Source organism: Charadrius vociferus, unplaced genomic scaffold (assembly GCF_000708025.1).
Source record: "Charadrius vociferus isolate BGI_N301 unplaced genomic scaffold, ASM70802v2 scaffold210, whole genome shotgun sequence".
Lineage (NCBI taxonomy): Eukaryota > Metazoa > Chordata > Aves > Charadriiformes > Charadriidae > Charadrius > Charadrius vociferus.
In genome coordinates this window covers 838,464-839,820 of record NW_009646421.1, presented here as the reverse complement: position 1 = coordinate 839,820, position 1,357 = coordinate 838,464, and the positions used below count along the sequence as shown (strand labels likewise).

Sequence of the window (1,357 nt, the reverse complement as noted above, 5' to 3'; positions counted from 1 at the left end):
CAGCTGTTTATTTGCTTTGATAGACATATTTGTAAATATTTTTGTATGTGATGTAAATGAAGCATATGTTTTACATTTTTAAGCTTATTAAAAGTTTTTAAATCGTTGTGTAATGACTCTGAACTGATTTCACTTTCTAAGTTCTGAATGGGGGTGGTGGTGGGGGGTTGTTGAAATACTTGAAGGTGATTAAGGGAGGAAAGCTGCTCCTGGCACTGGATGTGTTTTAGCCAAAGCAGACTGGAGTTGCTGTAGGTAAAACCTCATGTTCCTATAACTTGCAGCCTGGATAACATGCATTAACCAAAGAACAGTGGAAACGTATGGCCTATCATGAAGTGCCAGACCATTTCCCACTCCAATCTCTGTTCCAGACCAAACAGTTTTCATTAACTACTTAGTTTTGTGTGGCAGCAAAATTTATTCCTGGCTCAAGTAACCAGCAAGGCTGAGACAGTATTACCCTTGTGACTTGGGTGGGTTTCTGCAGGCCCTGTGTCCTCCTGCAAATCTGAGGGGGTGAGGAACCCGCTGGGTTGGAGTAAGGGGATGGGAGCAAATTGGAGAGGGACAGATGGACAGAAGTTCCTGATGAGGACCAAAGGCATTGAAACAGTGAAAAGGGGAGGATCTCAGCTGCAGAGAATGCCTCAAACTGTTTTCAAGCTCTTTAATTCAGGCATGCCTTCATTAGGATTTATTTTAATGTGTAATGATAGAAGATTTAAGTTAACAAAAAAATCTAACTGCAAACCAAAGATAACAAAGTGAAGAAGAAATCCTGCAGCACAGTGGAAAAATGCTGCTCTGGTTCATGGGTGATGCTGCAGGGAAGTGGGAACCCGTTCAGCAAGGAGGAAGATCTCACAAGAGAGAGGTGACCACTACCCAAGGAAGCCTCGGTGGCGCGGAGTAAGGTGCCACCACCAGGGTCACCCTGCGCCTCCCCTCCCCCGCCCCCATCAAAGTGAAGAAGAAATCCTGCAGCACAGTGGAAAAATGCTGCTCTGGTTCATGGGTGATGCTGCAGGGAAGTGGGAACCCGTTCAGCAAGGAGGAAGATCTCACAAGAGAGAGGTGACCACTACCCAAGGAAGCCTCGGTGGCGCGGAGTAAGGTGCCACCACCAGGGTCACCCTGCGCCTCCCCTCCCCCGCCCCCATCGGGAAAGAAGGATCCAGGGAATGCTGCGCCCGGCGGGACTCTGTGCCGCGGCAGCCGCCTGCGCTCCTCCCCGCCGGCAGGGGGCGCCATGCTGGTCAGCCGCCGCTCGTTAGCTCACGCACTTCTCTGCCCCCCGCTTCCGCCCCGCCACCAATGACGCTGCTGCCAAGCGACGCGGAGCGGAGCGCGACGG

The 1,357-nt window shown here is 50.7% G+C and overlaps 1 protein-coding gene across 1 annotated transcript in view; it reads left to right on the top strand.

The window, feature by feature from the left end:
* The first annotated feature begins 1,252 nt into the window (after window positions 1-1,252).
* Window positions 1,253-1,357, top strand: part of COG3 (component of oligomeric golgi complex 3) — a 31,050-nt gene continuing 30,945 nt past the window's right edge. The window contains exon 1 of the mRNA XM_009881125.1: window positions 1,253-1,258. Within this exon, the coding sequence (XP_009879427.1) occupies window positions 1,253-1,258 (6 nt within the window). The remainder of the gene's footprint in view (window positions 1,259-1,357) is intronic.